At 35.8% G+C, this 17,468-nt stretch overlaps 1 protein-coding gene across 30 annotated transcripts in view; it reads left to right on the top strand.

Moving 5' to 3' along the window:
• CREM (cAMP responsive element modulator) overlaps positions 1–17,468 on the top strand; it is a 100,177-nt gene that overhangs the window by 31,312 nt on the left and 51,397 nt on the right. For 10 of the 30 annotated variants that reach the window (XR_014260532.1, XM_082449853.1, XM_082449855.1 and 7 more), the window contains 4 exons: positions 4,327–4,473; positions 7,139–7,236; positions 7,376–7,518; positions 15,619–15,807. Coding sequence is in view for 28 of the 30 variants with exons in the window: in XM_082449853.1 (XP_082305979.1) it covers positions 4,327–4,473; positions 7,139–7,236; positions 7,376–7,518; positions 15,619–15,807 (577 nt within the window). In the remaining 2 variants the exon portion in view is untranslated. The remainder of the gene's footprint in view (positions 1–4,326; positions 4,474–7,138; positions 7,237–7,375; positions 7,519–15,618; positions 15,808–17,468) is intronic. The other 20 variants (XM_082449826.1, XM_082449829.1, XM_082449828.1 and 17 more) reach the window with 3 other exon arrangements.

The following is a 17,468-nucleotide window of genomic DNA, read 5'->3' as shown; positions in this document are numbered from 1 at the left end:
TTGATGTTTTTTAAGGATACATTGGAATTGTGACTCTAGGGTATGTCACTTGTGCTGCTTCTCAGCCTCTATTTCAACAGTTTAACTAAAGAGTTGTCTCGTGAGCTTTTTGTACTACCCAGAGTTCAGATGTAAGAGTTTTCACTGTAGTTACAGATTTGTATAACTCATCTCCAGAATTCTAGGAATACAGTTTTGTACTAGTGGGTACAGTTCCCTTTCTACAGCAGGTTTTCTTCTCACTAAGCCTTTTTGATAGAGCATTGTTTAATAATTTGAAGTCGTGAAAATTACACTCGTAAGACAATAAGAGCAACTTAAAGCATGACTTATACTTATCAAAACCCCATGAATCTTTCTTGAGTTGTTCTTCAATTCTTCAAAATATCTAATTTCTTTGAAGCTGGTCATTTCCCCATGAAAGTGAATGTGGCACTATCTGCCATCTCAAGCCACAGGTCCAGTCTGTAAGAATACTAGTAGTACTCTTGGGTATAATGTATATTCTGTTTTGCTCAATCTCTGCGATACGAATGCTCTATCAGGGTTACTATATATGGTGGTTTTGGCTGTGCTGCTGTGGTGGAGCTGAAATTGCCGCCTGCTTCAGCACTCTGCGCTCTGAGCTGTGAGCAGGGCCTACCTAGGGGCTGCGTAGGATAGAGGATAGAGCAGTAGTTTTCAAAATGTGGTACAGGGAAGCCTGGAAGAGACTCCAAGGACCCAGTATTTTCCAAATAACTCCCACATGGTGTTACACAATCATGCCTGGAGGTTTGGGATGACAAACCTATTTTCACAGTAATACTAAGATTTATTTTCTTTTTTTCTCTGTATTGGCATTTGCCCTGATGGTGCAAAAACAGTTGGGGGGTAAAACTGTTGGCACCTTAGCACGATCAAGTCAGTGGCAGTGGTGCCAAACTGTGTTAGTAGTCATTGTGGTCTTCACTACATTAACTTGCAGTTTTTTTTTTAAATGTCAGTTTCACTTAAGACTGTCCCTGATGAATCAGCAAACATTACCAATTGTATTAAATCTTGACCCTGGAGTACATGTTGTTTTAATATTCTGTGCTGTGGAAGTGGGACATTCACTGAAAGCATTTCTGCCGCGTACTGAAGACCAATGGTGATCTTGAGAAAAAAACACTTGAGTTATTGAATGAGAGGCAAGAAGAACTAGCTGCATTCCCCCACCCCCCCAAACAGGACATCATTTTTCTTGAAATAATGGCAAATAGCCAAACTATGACTGTTCAAACTTGAGTATTTGAAAAACATTTTCTCAAGAGAAAATGAGTGGATGAATCTAGAGACTGTCATACAGAGTGAAGTAAGTCAGAAAGAGAAAAACAAATATCGTATATTAACGCATATATGTGGAACCTAGAAACATGGTACAGATGAACCGGTTTGCAGGGCAGAAATAGAGACACAGATGTAGAGAACAAACGTATGGACACCAAGGGGGGAAAGTGGCGGGGTGTGGGAGTGGTGGTGGGATGAACTGGAAGATTGGGATTGACATGTATACAGGGATGTGTATAAAATTGATGACTAATAAGAACCTGCTGTATAAAAAAATAAATAAAATGAAATTCAAAAATTCAAAAAAAAAATGAAGTAAGCTTGTCACGTCAAGGAAAACAATTAACAGTATTTATTGCCAATGATAAAATTCAGGCTTTTAAGCAGCAGTTTTGAATTTTGGAAAATCTCCATCTGCCATTTTGAGCTTGATAGCTTCCCAGTATTTATAGTTTTCTGATGAAGTTGATGTTGATTTTAATGAATGTGATTTTCTGATAGTGTATCATGAAATGTGTCAGCATTTGGGAGATCTGCTTAACTCAGTGAGCCAGTATTTTCCAAATAACTATCGCATAACATTACAAAATCATGCCTGGCTAAAGAGTATAAGATAGATCAATGTCTAAGTATAAGATAGATGAATGGATTTTAACGTGACTAAGTTTTCAGATTCCACATGGCCACTAACCTTTAAGAAACAGCCACTTGCTGAGTTTTGGTGTAGTATCAAAGAAGAATACCCACATTTCTCTGAAAAAGCCATTGAAATACTCCTCCTTTTCTAATCATACATGTGTAAGAGGCATACTTTATTCACATACCAATTAAAATAACATATTGCAACAGATTCAGTGCAGAAATAGGTATGAAAATCCAGCTGTTTTAAGTTAAACCAGACATTAAAAGAATTTGTAAAAATGTAAAACATTGACACTCTTGTCATTAATTATTTTGTCTTGAAAGTAGTCTTCATAAACTGTTATTTATGTTAGCATGTAATGGCATTATTGTTATTTTTAAGTGAATTACTAAGTATTTTAAACATTTCTCAGTTTTAATTTCTAATGTGGTAAATATCAGTACATATAACCAACAGTGGGCTGAGCTGGCTTGTGAGAGCCGATGGTGTACATCTTTTTCCAGCTTTGTGTTCAGTGTCACCCGTTGGTAGCTTGAAATCTGCCATAGTAGGAGTATTTAAATTACAGAAATCTGCAAAAGTTACCCATAGCATTCTCCCTTCCCAAGAGCTGGTTGTGCATTTACAGCATCCTGCTGGATATAAATCACATAAACAAAAGTTATTTGAGGTCATCAATAATTTTTAAGAGTGGAAAGGTGTCCTGAGACTAAAAAGTTTGAGAATTAGTCATTTGGCAAAGGAATACCTTTTGGCAATTGGTTCACAAAGAGATGGATCCTTTTTTATAATTCATGCAGGGAACATTTGTAGAGTAAATCTAGTGGTTTTTAAACTTCTGGTTGTTAAATCTGCTGGCTCCATTATGGAATGCCCTTTTTCTTTCCCCTAAAATCTAAAGTAGGCAATAAAACTCCAGGAGCAGGTGGGCTGAATTTGCCCCGTGGGCTACATGTTGGGTGTCTCCAGCCCGGTTTCTCACTTTTCTGTCCAGCTGTTACCCAGGCCACAGCAAGGCCCAGCTCAATCGGCAGCTTGTACACAAGGCCTCCACTTGTTGTTCAGGCCCATACTGATCTTTCTGTTCTGTGCTGCTGTGGTTTTCATGACCTGGACAATGGAGCAATTAGTTCTGTACTGTTTGTGTGCTGTTGTTTCTTAGGTGTTGGCTTTAGCAATTCTGCTTTCCACCCTAGGGCACCTAGTGCAATGCTCTCCGCGTAGGTTCTCTTGCGTGGATAGAAGAGTTTTTACTTTTGGATTGCCGAAGAAGTTTGCCTTCCAAGAGAATGATGTTTTAAATAAATCTAATTATTTGTTATAAACCCAGTTTTTAATAATTCTTTTTAAAGTATTAGAGTAAGTAGATTGGAAATGATTGGTTTTCCTTAAAGTGAGGTCCAATGGAAGCTTTCTTCAAAATTTGTTTTAGATTCTGTGGTCTGTCACCACTCATGATAGAAACTAGTAGCTTCTTTCATGTCCAAAGTCTTCGGTGTTCTGAGTTAAGTCATAATGAATAGTGAAACTTAGTAAAATGAGGCAAAGTTTGTAAGATTACACTGGCCTTTAGGACAGTTGTGTACTAATTAGAAATTTGGCAGGTTTTGAGTCCAGAGAAGTGAAGGTTTTATTGTGTTTTACTGGTAGGGATCTTTGTCAGAAGCACCCAAGGTAGCTGGTAAATGGCTGTTCTCTCCTGTCTGTGCAAGCCAAGTGATGGTTCTGGCCCCTCTGGATGCTCCAGTTGGGGGGAAAGAAGTGTGCCAGGGCCACATAGCCTCCAAGGCATGAGCTTTCTCTGGTTCGGAGATGCGAGGGGCATGAGAGGTCCTGGAATTTCTTTGGCCTGTGCCCTTTTTGTGACTGTTAGGGCATAAAAGTAACTGCAGTTTTCATCAGTATAGAGACAAGGCATTAGCTTGTGTCTGGAGTAATACTATAATATCATATGTCAGAAGTTTCATTTATTAAAAAATAATTTACCATCTTTAAGTTCTGTCTCCGATTACTCTTAAGAAGTTAGGGAGGGTGGTTTATACTCTGGCCTAAATAAGGCTTCACTGTTAGTAGTCGTGAGGTCGTAGTGAGGTAGTTTAACTGCTTTAGAACTTTGTGCTTGGAACATTCTTAGCCACCAAAGCATGGGAACCGAAAGTGAGGAGCATGGGTTCTTTAGTATCTGTCACATCAGAGAATGACTGTTCCAGGATGGTAACCATCTCCTAATGGTAAGTACCCTGGCTTGCTTGTCGTTTCTTAGAAGCAGGAAAAATAGGCCAGTCATGATAGTGAATGGTATTTCTTTAAGAAAAACGTAAAGAACTAAGAAAAGGTCCAGCCTTAATCTTCAATGATGATCATTTTTGCAGGTTTCGGTAGCTGGGTCAGGCACCGGAAGAGGCTCCCCAGCTGTAACTCTAGTACAGTTACCTTCAGGCCAAACTGTACATGTCCAGGGAGTATTTCAGACACCACAGCCATCGGTTATTCAGTCACCACAAATACAAGCTATTCAGGTTAGCTTCCTTCCCAGATGATTTGTCTTGGACTTTCTTGAGCTTTTTTTTTTTTTCTTTTACTAATTCATTTATCCTCATTTTCTTTGTGTAGCTTTGATGCTCAAATCTTGTTAATAAACATTTAGACAAATTTCCTTTTTATATGTGAAGTGCATTGTGCCCTGCTAGATACATGGATTTGACTCGAGTTGTAGTTTTGTTAGCTCTTAATTTACAGATTGAGTCATTCTCCTTTAAGTTGTTGCTCTCTGCTCAAACTTAGATTTGTTTAGCAGTGCTCTCCAAAGATGCTTAAAAGTATTTTGAGGATTCTTTGGAGATGTCTGATAAACATGGTAATGTAAATATTGTAGTACTGATGCTGTTTTCACCAGTACTCACATTAGAGTGTAGAAATTTAGGTTTATTGTTAATTCAATATGTGTGACATGATATTATTGTTACTTGGTGTTACGTTTATACATCAGGTTAAACCTTGGTTTTTTTTAGACGTGGTTAGTGTTGTGGTTGTGATCCAGAGATGCGTTTTGTTATTTATTGTCATCAAAGTTGGTCATAAATTCTTAACATTTCTCGAAGCTAAAACATTTCTTTGCATCAACAGATGTAAATTATTAAGTATGCATTTTTAAAAGCATACTTTTCTCTTCTACTGAATTTATGTCTGTTCCTTTTTAAGGTCAGTTTGTCTTTCTCCTTTATTTTATTTATTTATTTTAGAAACTAGGTTTTTTTTTGTTTTTTGTTTGTTTGTTTTTTAATTTATTTATTTATTTATTAATTTATTTATTTTTGGCTGTGTTGGGTCTTCGTTTCTGTGCGAGGGCTTTCTCTAGTTGTGGCAAGCGAGGGCCACTCTTCATCGCGGTGCGTGGGCCTCTCACTATCGTGGCCTCTCTTGTTGCGGAGCACAGGCTCCAGATGCGCAGGCTCAGTAATTGTGGCTCACGGCCCCAGTTGCTCCGCGGCATGTGGGATCTTCCCAGACCAGGGCTCGAACCCGTGTCCCCTGCATTGGCAGGCAGGTTCTCAACCGCTGCGCCACCAGGGAAGCCCTGTTTTTGTCCTTTAAATGTTGAAACTATTTGAACCTAATTGATGACAAAAATATCTCTGAGGAAAATGTAGTTTCTTATACTTAATCAGTCTTATCCTTTTCCTGCATATTTGAATCCAGTTTGTTGCAGAATAAGGATGAGAGTTGCAACATGACACTTGAAATCCACGTGTGTTAAAAGCTTGGTTATCTTTTCAGCACAGGTGTCTCTCCTGTGTCTTTCAAAAATGTAAGAGTGATTCTCAGTATTGTCTTTTTTTTTCTTTCCTGCAATGAACTTTGATTCCAGGACCTTCTGACTCTTTCTGACCCTAATTATAAGCAAGAAAGTCTTTCCACTCTCCTTATTGTATTATGACTTTTATTGGGGTGCAGATATCAATATTTCTACTTAGTTTTAACCTTGCTGGTACTGGAAGAAAATAATATCTCATATTCAGTAGGCTCTTTTGGATTTTGTTAAATGGATGATATGATTATTTTTGTAGAGATTGGTGTCTGTGGATCTTGTGTTAGAATTCCTACCTGTCGAATGATGAACTTCAGTTTTCACTTTCTAAAATAATAGCCTACCTTGCATAAGGGAGTTGTTATGATTGTACGAGAGATGTGTGGAAGCCCACTTTAAAGTGATAAATATTTGGTGATGATATATGGTTGTCTGATTTGCAGCGACAGTTTCTCTAATAAGTTCTCCTCATGGATGAGTGTGCTTATGTGTAGGGTGTTCATGACCAGAGATGCATGGTCATACGTGTAGGTGAACATATATGTACATCCGTGTGCCTTGGGAAGTATATATTCCTGCCTGCATTGTTGGTATTTTAATAAGCTTTTTTGATTGTGCCCAAATCAAATTCCCATGTAATTGTAATATTAAGTAAAGTGAGTTTTGTAAACTCAGAACTATCCTAGCCCCTATGATAGATGGCTGAATATATTGAGAGCAGTCATGTTGTAGAGAGATTCATTATTTTAGTTTCCTGACTTTCTTTACTATTTGTTATTATACTATTACTTGAAAAAATGAAACTGTATTTAAAACTCTGATCTTTCTTTTAAGGAGAAATTCCTTATTTTGACCTTCAAGACCTACTGCCATCAAGCCCACCCAACCTACTTCTTGTAACTTTAACCAGGCTTGTTACCCACGTGTTTACCTGCTTAAATATTCTTTCTTCTTTAGACCTATCTAATGTCTAATTTGAAGACCCAGCGTAAGTCAGCAGTGGTATTGTTTTCTGCCTCTGTCACTCGCTGGCTCACCCCCTGCTGGATTTATGAGATATTTTCAGGGTTGGATCTTAGGTCTTGTGTATCTTACACTGAGTGCTTTCCTGAAGGCTGCCTGACACTCATGTGCATTTCTGCAGTATTTGTTATCTGTGCCATCCTTTGCACACAGGCTGATTCTACAGCTAAGTGTTGTTGTCTGCGCTTCCTCTTCCTCTGCGCCAGGTTGTGAGCGTGGTTAGTGCGTCTCAGTGTGTTCTGTCCCCAGCGCCCGGCTTGGTGCTGCACACAGAGAGACCCTTAAGCACCGTGTTGTGAATGAAGGAGATACCATGGATTTTATGATGCATTTCAGGAACTCTTGTGTTATAGGTAGCAACAATTGCAGAGACAGATGAGCCTGCAGAATCAGAAAGAGTAATTGATTTTCATAAACGCAGAGAAATCCTTTCACGAAGACCCTCTTACCGGTAAGTTAAGTTTCCTACTGTAATGATACTTTTTCCAAAAAAAGAGAATAATTATACATCAGATTCTCTCAGTATAGCTGTTCTGTTTTAAATATCATTCATGTATCTTACTTATTTATATTGTTAAATTATATTTTAGAAAAATACTGAATGAACTTTCCTCTGATGTGCCTGGTGTTCCCAAGATTGAAGAAGAAAAATCCGAGGAAGAAGGAACGTCACCGAATATCGCTGCCATGGCATTGCCGACTAGCATATATCAGACTAGCACGGGGCAATACAGTATGTATGCTGCAATTCCATATGACGTACTGCTAACTTTAAGTCTCTCTAGTTTCCTTGAAGCAGCTCGGGTTTTGACACTAAACTGACCCATTTTAAAATGCATCATGATACCTAAACCGTGTATCATAGTGTGAAAAGTACATGTTAAAGAAGTGAGAGATTTGTACTGACAGTTGTCATATACTTTTGAAAAGTAAAAAAATTTTTTACTGAAAATAGAAGAAAACTTTGGGGTAAAAATAAAGGGAGGGTTTTTCTTATTTATATGTGTATATTCATATCTAGTAAAAGTTTAAAACTTACTGTTTTTGTCTCTATGATGCATGTGAACATAATAAGATATAAATGTCTGTATTTCATTCTTGTTGGCTTTTGTTACCAACAATTACATTTTATACTTACTAATCTAAAAGAGGTGCATATGTTTTCTAAACTATGTTTTAAATGTAATTCTGTTTTCACTACTCTCTACTGTGTTAATTTGTGCTGCAGCTTTTTCTAGAAGAGAATGGAAAAATGATTTATTTTTTTAAACTAAAGCAATTGGACAGATCATTTTATTTGAAATTTTAAGTACTGAAAGCTGTAAATAAACAGATACATTCACATTTAGTCTTGTGCATTTTAATGGGCTGTTAATTCTGTGCTTTTTGCTTCAGTTAAAGCACTAGTCTTTTCCCAAATCAAGAATGTTTTATTTATAAAAATACTTTAGTTTAAAATGAGAGCTAGAAAGAAAAGTGGGGAGGAAAAGAGAGAAAAAGGACAGAAAGTTTTTTTTTTTTTTAAAAAGCTAGTTAGGTACAGGAATATGTGTGACGTTAATTACTGTGTTGATCCAAGTACAGTGTTAAGATTTTAGGTGTATTTTCTGTTTTCCCTTTAAAAAGTAACAATACCTACAAAAGATCTCAAGTCTTAACTTACGACCTGGATGCTAAAGCAAGCTATAATCTATGGGGAAGCCTTAGTCATTAGTTTTTTAGAGTTTTTCTTTTAATGGTGGTAGATTTGCAGTATTAAACGAATTCTGCTCTGGTGATTCCTGTTCTTTGGGTAGCTCCTACGCTGATACCTGACAGAACTGGCATATAATTTGTCCACACCCTGTACAGGGCGCTGAATGAATATGTCTAAAGTTGACATTAGGAGAAGAAAATTCCCCATGGTCTGTCAAAGTTAGACCTTGAGGTTTTCACCTTCATTTCTCTTTTATTACTTCGCTGATTTCTGTGCCTTTTTTGTCTGGCCCACTGGGAGTAGATGGTGGGAGTTTTAGAACTGGTGTGGCTGGGCAGGGCTTGGAGCTGCTAGAACCTCCTGGCTGGTCAGCTCTGGCCTTGAGCAGTGCGCTGTACACCTATTATCATTTTCTGTTTTGTGTCATGAAAAGGTTGGAAATTACTGCTGAAATAATGCTAAGACATCTTAAAGTTTGGAGGGTGACCTAAGATGCTGTCTGTCGGCTGAAACATTTCTCTGGCATATCCTGATGCTGCTTAGGAATTGATCTCTTTGTAAGTGACATGGGTGAGGATGCTGTGGGTGAATTTGCCTAGATTATTAGCTGAGAATTTGGAGAGGATGTTGAAGCTGGAGATGACGTGGGGAAGGTGGCACCTGGTCCTGCAGGTTACTACGTGGATCAGAGTGAGATAGTTTCGAATCTCAGGTTTTTAGTCTTTGAAGTGTGAATAATACTAGATTGCCAAACTCGGAGGTTAATGTGAGGACAAAAGAAGATAACAGATTTTACCTGTTGGGGAAGAGAGACATGCTACTTTTGACATGAAACAGAGAAATGTAAGCCAGCTGTGGCAGTGTCTCACTCCCAGTCATTAAACTGTTCCCCTCAGCCAGCATCAAAGCCTTTATTTCTTGTGCTCTTAGCACATGCTTGCAGCTGGGAGCTTGATGTAAGCGTGTGGGGTATGTGGGTGTGCGGGAGTGGAGTCAGGAGTTCTGGTTGAGAACTAGAAAATCGAATGTTTAGAAGTTAGACATTCCTCTATTTGCCACATCAGAAGTCATGGACAATTTCTTACTTAGCTTTCTTAATTTGGACCCATACAGTATGATCCTGGCAGTTATTTTAATAAAAAGTTGTGGTTGTCCTACATGTGCTGTCCACAGGTTAAAAATTGCCATTTTATTGGTTCAAAAGAAGGGATATTGCCTATGTTAAAAATGATAATTAGTGACACTTGTTTATGTTGATAATTCTTTCATTTGAAAAGTGCATACTAACATTTAAACTTTTCTTTAGAAGGCATTTGCTTTAAATGTATGTTTATACATACAAGATCCATTTTCATCAACCATTTCTTACTAGCAATAACTTAACAGAAATTAATGATTAAATGTTCTTAAATATCTAGAAATAGAAACAATTACTGGTGTCCTTTGGTTTTTAGAATAGAGTTTATTTTACTAGAATTTCTGGAGATTTTTCTGTGTATTTGCATATACCTATTTTTGAGACCCTTTTATAGCCTTTTATTTTAAATCTTTCTTCAACTTTTATCCATGGATGACTTTCTCCCAAACTTTACTTTGTTTCTTTTTTTCAGAAATTATTGTTTTAGATCTTTTATTTTTAATTTGCTATAATGAGTTAGTTGGAGTTAAAAACAAAAGAACTGTAAAAGGAGTGTTCAACTTTGTGAGTCAAAGTTGAAGTAAAATAAAAATTCAGGTTTTCTCATATACAGGTAGTCACATTTTTAGTAGTTGAAAGTGAGATATTTGATGGAAGTTGACCTTATTATTTCAACTTATTTTTTTTTCAACTTATTTTTTTTAATCACGAAGATAAGAAGTGAAAGTTAGAACAGGCTATTTCCCGGAGTAGGGAAAATAACTTAAAATAGGCAGGGATTCATTATTGCAACACCAAGAAAGTGACCTCCGCTTGCAAAACTTTGCTGGAAGTACAGATCTTAGTGATAGGTTTGCTGTATGCCAATTAAGTCATTCTGGTCAAAGAAAACCTGTTTTGTCTCAAGAGAATATTTCTGAACGATAGTGGTTCAGATAGTCTTAGAATTAGCAAAGAATGTTACTTGCTACATGACATTCAAGACATGCATTAAATGGGAGTGAATTCACAAACAGTAGAAGTTGTGGTTCTTCTATATGTGCTGTTGCAGGTAAAGAAATTTAAATGTTTGAAGTTTCTTATTCATTAAATTTTCTCTAAAGATGGTTTTTTGGGGTTTTTTAAAATCCCCCATCTACTTTACCCTACTTCTTCCCTTACCAATTGAGGACTGTCACCCAAGACTTCAAATTATTTTTTCCTAAATATCCCTGTCTCTTTGCTTGCTCCTACTTTATTTTACTAAGAATCTTGGTAGAGTGAATCTCTATTAACTCATCTTTACTGGCATCTTATACACTATAGGTAAGTGGGTCAATCCTAAATCCACCATATGAAGAAAGGTATCTGTGAACTTTGTGGACTGCTTGAAGAATTCAGAATTCTCAGGAGACTCAAATGAATAAACACTGATTCCATTTCTTTGTAAGAGGAATTTGCGTGATAGGCTTGCACATTCTAAAGTAAATGCAGTTGCATTTACTGCTCTTAGGAGTGACTTTTCTTACATGCTCCCAAGGTACCTTTCAAAGCAAACTTAGGACAGTATCTACTTGATGTAAATCTGGCTCTTTAACCTTGGTGTCGCTGTTCTTGTTATTGCAGGAGGCTGTTTTAGTCTTTATTCTTCTTTAGTATTTATTCTTTAGTCTTTATTCAAGAGGTAGGCACTTCTTGGCTTTAAGGCCCAGGTACTCACAGCTTCTGTTTTGTGCTCACTTTTTGAATTGCAATCTAAGAATTCACTGGAATAAGGTCTGCTGTTCCTTTTTAAAGTTCATCCGATGAAGTTTTATTTATGAATCCTTTTATTGCAATTTGGAATAAAGATGGTTTTAAATCATAAGTAATTAAACATTTACATGTTTATGTGTTTGAATTAGCTCATATATACAGGTTTAGGGTTAAAAAGATGTTAGCATCACATGAAAAGAAGTCAGATAAAATCTTAATTTAAATAAATTCTGCTTCCTCATTTGGTCATGAACTCTTTTTTTTTTTTTTTCAGTTTTCCACCCTTATTTTTCTCTTCTTCCTTCTTTATTGATTATACAAGACTTTAAAATATTATTTTTTAATTAAAAAAATTTTTATCAAAACTCTTGAATTTTCATCCTGTAAGTAGTATTTTCCTTGCTTCAATGATATTAATCGCTCTAGGAGAGAAGTGCTCAATGGCAATGAGTAGTAGAAGTAGCAGATTTTTTTAAACACAATTTTTTATACCAGGAATTTTTAAAGAATTTATTGCCTAGACTAGTTGATATGATAGCATCCTGGTTACCATTGTCTGTGGTAAGTTGGGGATGGGGAGACCATACTTGGGTTAATTCTGATTTGAGGCTAAATATCATAACTATATAACAATGTATATGAAGACATTTGTGTAACCACTAAAACTAACTTAGTAGAAAAATACTTAGTTAATTAACGAATTACATTCTCTCTAGACAAACTTTTTTAACATAAGGTCAGTGTGTTCAACATTCAGTTTGTGCGTATAGAGCGACCTACTTAATTATGGAGTATAGCTCATCTGAGACATTACGGGACCAAAAGTTAGGTACGTCCCAGAGCAACTAGGACAACAGAGCTCAACCTCTACCCATCCCTACTATGAGCAGATAACATACTATCAGGATTGAATCAGTTAATAATGGACATTGAAGTAGAATTTAATTGACTATATAATCTAATTCAGTTGTAATTCAATTTAGATTATTTCATCAAACTGCAATGTTATTAGGATTATTTAAAAGAGGAAAATAAGTGTGCATATACTCTAAAATAATAAACCACTTTTACTTCTGCTTGAATCCTAATCAGTATTCATAGACTTGTGTGGACTCTTCATTACAAACAACAAAGTGGCCGTACGTGTAAGCTTGTATGCCTCAGTTGCATGCATCAGTCCAAGAAAGCATTAATAAAACCTAGGTCCCCAAGGTAAAATTAGTAGGAAATACAAAGTTGTTTTATTTTCAGTGGTTGCTAATGGCCTTGATATGGGCCAGTGATTTTATTTTAAAATGATTTGCCAGATATGATGTCTGAGATTTGTTTTAAAATACTCCAGACACAGAAAAAGGTTTGGAATGAGTGGGTAGGGAAAATAAATGACACAAAATTCTTTCACCTTTTGTTTGCTAGAAAAGTTCCATAAGTTAAAAAAAAATAATAGCTAAAACAAGACATGACTAAACTCATTCAGTTAATTTCATTTTAGTTTTTCCTGCTATTTAATTTATATTGATGTGTATTTATTAAAAAAAATTATGCTATCCTTGAATATTTTGTAACCTAAAAAGTTTCGTCCTCAAATATTTTGAATACATACACACACACCCACAGAGCCTATTTCTCGTATCCTGAAGCATTGGGAAATCTTCACACATTGGGAATATTGTCAATTGAGAGGCTACATTTTTACATGGGAGGGTCTACTGTCATTTGATAGTGCCAAAATCAAGAGTGCCTTTGGTATAAAAAAAGTTAGGCTAAAAGACAAGACTCATCAGTAGAAACATTTTCCAACTTCTGTGTGCGTGTGTTTGTCTTTTATTTTCCACATCTAATTATATGATGACCAGAAAATAAAATGATAAGAGGAACAGATTCTTGATATATCAGCTTTGCACGGTATGAGAGCAAAGAAGTTTGGTTGGAACTATGGGGAAACAATGAAAAAAAAAGTGAAAAAAATGAAGTATGAAAAGAAGAAAGTAAGGATTTTTATCTACCTATTTCATGGTTCTTATCCTTTGAAGAAATTACTCAGAATTTTTACTAGTTCAAAAACTTGATAATTGTATTGTCCATATGGAAAATTAAGTTCTATAATTATAATTTGAAACCATACTTCATTTAACTCTTTTTTTTTTTTTTTAATTTTTATTCTTGGCTGTGTTGGGTCTTCGTTTCTGTGCAAGGGCCTTCTCCAGTTGCGGCAAGCGGGGGCCACTCTTCATCGCGGTACGCGGGCCTCTTCACTATCGCGGCCTCTCTTGTTGCGGAGCACAGGCTCCAGACGCGTAGGCTCAGTAATTGTGGCTCATGGGCCTAGTTGCGCCGCGGCATGTGGGATCTTCCCAGACCAGGACTCGAACCCGTGTCCCCTGCATTAGCAGGCAGATTCTCAACCACTGTGCCACCAGGGAAGCCCTCATTTAACTCTTATGGATTCACACGTGGCTTAAGTCGTTTTTATATATTCTGTCTTGAAATGATAGCCATTCATTCATCATATTTATTGAGTGCCTGCTGTATGCTAGGCTTTGTGCTTCTTAACATTGTGGTTACACTGCCTATGTCTGTTATTTCTAAAGCACTGTTTCTTTGACAACAAACTATCAACTGGAAATATTCATTCAAATATATGATAACATATGAAATTCATTCATGTCCAGCCATGAAGATCCAAGGAAACAATATCTCTTCTTTTTCAGACTTCTTTCAAACCCTTTTATTATTAAGGGGTGAGTCCTGAGACCCTTGAAATCTTTGGAGAGTCATGGTGAAATCTTGTTTTTAAAATGTGTACGGAATATAATGCTCTAGATGAGCCAGACAAATAAAGTGAGGTTGCTTCAGAGTTTCTCAACCACAGCGCTGTTGACATTTTGGTAACTGATTCTTTAGTTTCTGTCAATCGTATAGCAGCCTGCCAACAAACTAAAACCAGACAGCACCTCTGTGTTGAAATCTTTTAAAAATGTTAACCCATCTTTCTGTGTTGGCCCTAGAACTGCAGATTTGTGGTGGTGGTTGTTAATCTTACCAATAGTTCTGATAGTTTTATTCAATCAGATTGTCACCTTTGCTTAGATGCCGTTACTAAGTTAGGGAATGACTCAGAAATATTCAGACTATATTTTAGACACTACTACAGCATTCCTGTAAGGCATTTACATTGAATTATAGGTGTCGCATTATTCTGATTATGTGTCATTTTTATCTTCATTGTAAAGTCTAACTAGCTGGTTTATATGTGATTTTTTTAAAGAGTAGCCCTTGTTCCACTTAACCTCTAGTGTTTAATTTAAATCATGGAGTTGTCATCTTTATGTTAAAGTATATAGAACTCTCAGATATTTTAAATAGTACTTATTTGTCCATTAGAGTGAAATTTAAAAACATAACATTTGATCAATTATTCTTTTGAAACTTTCTGTTAATAAGTTAATTTTTAAACATGGCTGGCAAGTCTCAGTATTTAAAGGAAGTCTACCTCACATTTGTTGCCATTAGCTACAGTTCAAGACACTTTGTAGAGGTAAATGTAGCACAAAGTCTTTCAATACAGTTACCTTTTAAGGTTCTTTCCAACTTAACATTTTATATTTCAGGATTCTCCTGACATAGTCAAAATGGCAAAGGTTACAGTTTTGTAGACTTGAGCTTTAAAACCTCAAGTCTAAAAATATACATAGGTTTTAATAAGTATATAAATATATAGAAATGTATATTTTAATAAATATGTTTTAAAGCTATATACTGTATATATATATTTCATTAAAAGCTACTTTCTTTTGATGATAAATTAGACGAGTAGTTACCTGAACAAATTATAAATTCATTGTAATCATAATGCTCAATGGAATTTAACTGACCATTTCTTAAATGTTAGAAGAATGTTGTTTATCTATAACTAAAAATATATGAAAGACTGGAGAAAATCAAAACCTGGACTTTCTCCCTGTCTGATCTCCACTCTTCCTCTTAAATAATTTAGTTGGATGGATGCCAGAGAGGAGGACAACTCCATGAGTTCTGTGTATTTCAAACAGTTCTTAATATAAGATATTTTCAAGTGTTTTGAGCTTTTTCAGAGTGTTGCCCCATGAAGGAGGAGCCCCTTACCAATTCAGCATAGAGAATTAAGGGTAACTTGAGAATGAGAAGCTTTGGTAATAAATAGATCCAGAGTATATTCTTCCTATATGGGATTATTAAAAATGAATCTTGAAATTCTCTAATTTTTCTTTTCTTTTTCTGTTAAGTTGCTATAGCCCAAGGTGGAACAATCCAGATTTCTAACCCAGGATCTGATGGTGTTCAGGGACTGCAGGCATTAACAATGACAAATTCAGGAGCTCCTCCGCCAGGTGCTACAATTGTACAGTACGCAGCACAGTCAGCAGATGGCACACAGCAGTTCTTTGTCCCAGGCAGCCAGGTGGTGGTTCAAGGTATATGTCATTCATCTAATACATTTAGAATACCCGTGGGTTACTATAGCACTCCCTTTAGTGGTGATTTCATAGTTTTCTGAAATATACAGGAGGTAGATTTTCAGGGGAGGGAGGGAGGACTTAAAAAGGCTTGGAGAAGAAATATTTTAGTATATTAAACCATAAGTTAAATAAATTATACAATTTTCAACTTTTAGCAGATTTTATTGGCTCTAAAGAAAAGTTAAATTCAGAGTAGCATAATGGAAAAAAGGAGTTGAAAACATGATTGAAGTTTTTAATTAAGTAAATATTCTTCATTTGGGGGTTAGAAATGTACTGAGTATGTTTTTAGTACCTAGTGTAGGAAGATTTAAGTATCCAGTCCTTGAAGCGCTGAATTTGGGTTTTTCCCCAGTTGTTACACTCAAGTCTGCTTTCTAGACATCTCATTTCAAAACAAATGCTGATTTTGTTCTTTCTTTAGACCATTCTTAGTATATTTGAATTCTGAGGTACCTGTTCTACCTCTTAATGAAAGCTGAGTAGCGAAATAAAGCAGTTGGGATGTAGCTCTAAGTTTTTAGGGTAACCTAAGATTTCAGTTAAAATTGAATTATACATTATTTTAATTTCATTCATTTGTGCTCAAATAACTATAATGTGTTCAATACAACTTTAAAAATCCTGTGTTTTAGTTTAATTCTATTCCCCTTGGTCTATTTGCACTAATTTCAAAGGAAGTAATATCAGTTCTTTTAGTTTGAAAGTCTTGCAAGTATAGAAAAAAGCAGATTATAATTGATGAATCTCTTGATAATTAGCTTTACTCTTAGGTATTTGGGGAGCTTTACTCTTCGGTATTATATGGACTATAATAAAAGTGTATGAAGAGCTAAAGTGGTGACATTTATGGAGTAAAAAAAAAAATCCATAGTACTTATCCAGTGCTTTAATGTTTTCTTTTAAATATAAATTTAAAGTACCCATTCTTTTTTCCCAGTACTCATGAACGCTATATGTCTAAATGAAAAATCATAAAGAATGCTCATTTCTTCCAATTTTATTTTTTTTTTATATGGAAAATCTACTAAAAACTACTGATACTTTAAGAAGGAGAGTTTTTAAAAATGTTTTGTGTTCTGCATCGATAATACATACGTAAGTTTTATACTTTGGGGGTTTTAAGAACTCTTTTTCTTCCATAAGTCACAAAGATATTTTTCTGCATTGATTCTGTTAGCTTTATGGTTTTACCTTTCACATTATGTCCTTAATCTACCTGCGGTCCACCTCTGTGTATAGTGTTGAGTGGGAACCCATTTTTATCTTTTCTCCGCATATGGAGCCAGTTTTTCCTGCTAACGGTTTGTCCTTTCCCCATTGATTTATGGGCATTCTTAACTGTGCAGTAAGTAGGCCTCATGCAGCCCCGATCTGTCTCAGCATTCTCTGTTCTGCGTGCCAGCACCACACTAGTTTTGTTGTCACAGAAAAAGTGCCCCTTTTTTGTCTTTTTAACTTTTTTTAGAGCCGTTTTAGCTTTTGTGAACTATTGTTCTCTCATATGCATTTGGAATAAGTTTGAGTTCCCAAATAATAATAACGTAATATAATAATAAAACCAATGATGAAATTACATTGAATTTATACATTAATTTAGGGAGAACTGAAGTCTT

This window comes from Balaenoptera physalus (genome assembly GCF_965194825.1).
Source record: "Balaenoptera physalus genome assembly, chromosome: 2".
NCBI lineage: Eukaryota > Metazoa > Chordata > Mammalia > Artiodactyla > Balaenopteridae > Balaenoptera > Balaenoptera physalus.
Note: the sequence above shows the minus strand (reverse complement) of the source record. Positions and strands in the feature narration are given on the sequence as shown.